General features: G+C 39.3%; 1 protein-coding gene across 1 annotated transcript in view; it reads right to left on the minus strand.

Moving 5' to 3' along the window:
• The window catches only part of LOC137979057 (putative lipid scramblase CLPTM1), a 15,717-nt gene extending 13,645 nt beyond the window's left edge, over positions 1–2,072 (minus strand). The window contains exons 1-3 of the mRNA XM_068826224.1: positions 1,804–2,072; positions 1,179–1,337; positions 936–1,050 (exon numbers count right to left, since the gene is read on the minus strand). Coding sequence (XP_068682325.1) covers positions 936–1,050; positions 1,179–1,337; positions 1,804–2,064 — 535 coding nt within the window. The 5' untranslated portion in view covers positions 2,065–2,072. The remainder of the gene's footprint in view (positions 1–935; positions 1,051–1,178; positions 1,338–1,803) is intronic.
• Between the last annotated feature and the right edge of the window lie 428 nt (positions 2,073–2,500).

Raw genomic sequence — 2,500 nt, forward strand, 5'->3', positions numbered from 1 at the left:
ACCCGGAGAAAAACCCTCAGAGTCAGGTTGAGATCGACTGAAACTCAGCCCACATACAACCCGAGGCCAGAGTTGAACCTGGGTCACAGAGGTGGGAGGCACGATTGATGACCACTAAACCACCCTGACTCCCCTATTCCAATCATGCTTGGAATTTGGGGAAGCAGCTTATCTATGAGTGCAGCTTATACACGAGATTACACTGAATTTTCCCACTCAATTGCTACAGTCGGTGGCACACACTAAATGCTCAGAAGATCTGAATCAATAGTACCATGCAAAAGTAAGTTGACAGTCCCGACTCGAATCTCAATTCATGATGTATTTCCATTTCCCTGACGATTAACAACCCTTATGACTAAAACAAAATTATAACATTTTTAATACAAATGTTTGTCAAGGATGATCTTGGACCCACTATCCACTATAACCCAATAATGAGACACAAGTAGGTGGCTTTCAAACTTTTCCCAAGGGGCCAATCCCTTGTGCAATATACAACCCTTTCATCCCTAAACCAGCCATACTCAGTATTTTACTCTGTATAACGCCAGACGATTTTACTTGTCAATGGGTAACCCCCAGGATTCAATGGGTTAAGCTTAAATTAATTAATGGATACATTTTTCTGTGATAGTCTAACTGGCCACAGATTGGAAAGAGAATAAAATTATAAAAACTAGGCTGAAAATGCTTTCAATCTCACACAAAGGAATATTTCAAACTGCTGTCAGGCAGACCAAAGAGTTTAAAGGTAGGAAAACTTAGAATGGTGCCAGCTAGTGAAATGTCCTGGTCCTGGGACAGCCTGACAAGGCCTCAACCATGTGCCTTATCCTTTGTTATATTTCACTTCCTTGCCATGTGATGTCACAATGTATAAAAAACATATCAAAATGATTCACTTAAAGTGTAAAAAGTTCTCATTTACTTACACATAGTTCTATTTGCAACAGCAAGTCTGTTGTATTTTGGGTGCTTTGGATCAGGAGATTTCCCACGTTTGGTGACAAAAACATGAGCATACAATGTTCCATTGTTCTGCAATCGCTGTTCAAGGGAAAGCACCAAATTTGTCAAAAAATGCACATTACTACAAATTTTATAAATCTCAGGCTTTTCGTCAAGTCATTTTAAAGGGCGAGTATCACCATTATTGCACATGTCCAACTCCATACCTTGGAAGCCTGTATTGATGTACTAAAAAGTCGCGAGCCATCCATGAGAGGACCATCTGTCCAATTACCAAACTTCAAGCCTTTTTCGTGCCAGATAAGTTTTTCAGTATTATTGAAGTCTGTGAAGTGTTTTTCCTCATCCAAATAAAACCAAAGTTCCTTGGAAGAAGGAGATTCCCGATTATTTGTCAGTAATAATTCAGGAATACTTGGGGAAATCCTAAAAGCTCCTGTTCAGGAACTTCTGTCTAAGAACTGAACAGTGACTTACCCTTTGTTTGGTGATAAAAATTTGGGTCAAATAGTAATAGCTAAAATAGTCTTGCATAACTTCGTTGGGAAACTTAAATTACATTATCTACACAAGCTTTGAGTAATACGCCGTTAATTAAAAATGACCAATCCAGAGGATTTCCCTTTAGTTTAATGATGAAGACAGTAAGCGAGTTATCAACTGAAAAGACAACTAGTTAAAATTCCTTTTGTACACTGTACCTTTTCCAGTCAAGTCACGATTTCACGTGCACAATATAAGTTCTTAATCTTACAGTATCTGTTCAAAGCTAATTTTCAAATATTTTTTAACCGTTCTTTTCACTTTCATAATTAATGATAACACACTTACGATTTTATCGTTGGTCTGAAAGAGGTTTGTTGCTGCCACAGTATTTGTGTTTGAAGAGCTTTGTTGCCGGCCGCGAAACAGACTCGAAATCATCCAAAAGATAAACATCCGAACAAGAATACCTTTCCACATGGAACCTTGTTGTTGCTGCTGTTGTTGTTGACCGTTTTGTGGCTCATTATTCTCAAGCGTTTCATTCTGAAGCTGGTTGTTGGTTTGCTTTCTACAAGCGGTAGATTCACCTCCATTTTCGGTCGCCATGATGAAGTGAAAACGCGAAACGTGTTAGCAACCACTCCTTATCACTTGAGGGTCAGGTGCCTCAGCAGCTCCACAGGCAAACCAGGAGTCATGAAAATTTGGTTTTACTGTATCAAACGAGTTGATACAGGTCGAATTAAAAAAAACGTGCCGAGAAAGATTTGGAAAGCTGACGTTTCGAGCGTTAGTGTGGTTGATTTTTATGAGGATGTGGAGGAGCTTTGCCATTGGCGAAAACATGGTAACATGACTTTGAATAAACTAATGGTGAGAGGCGTTCACTGATTCCGTGAGGATAGAGAGTACCTAGTTGAAAGATGAATTTTGTTCGAGATTTTTGCGGCTTTCTGTGTTCCTGTGGTGAAAGGATAAGCCACAAATTTTCATGTCGTTATGGCAGTGATAAGGAAGATTAAAGTGGCGCGCAACTGGTTTT

Source organism: Montipora foliosa, chromosome 12, assembly GCF_036669935.1.
Source record: "Montipora foliosa isolate CH-2021 chromosome 12, ASM3666993v2, whole genome shotgun sequence".
Taxonomy (NCBI): domain Eukaryota; kingdom Metazoa; phylum Cnidaria; class Anthozoa; order Scleractinia; family Acroporidae; genus Montipora; species Montipora foliosa.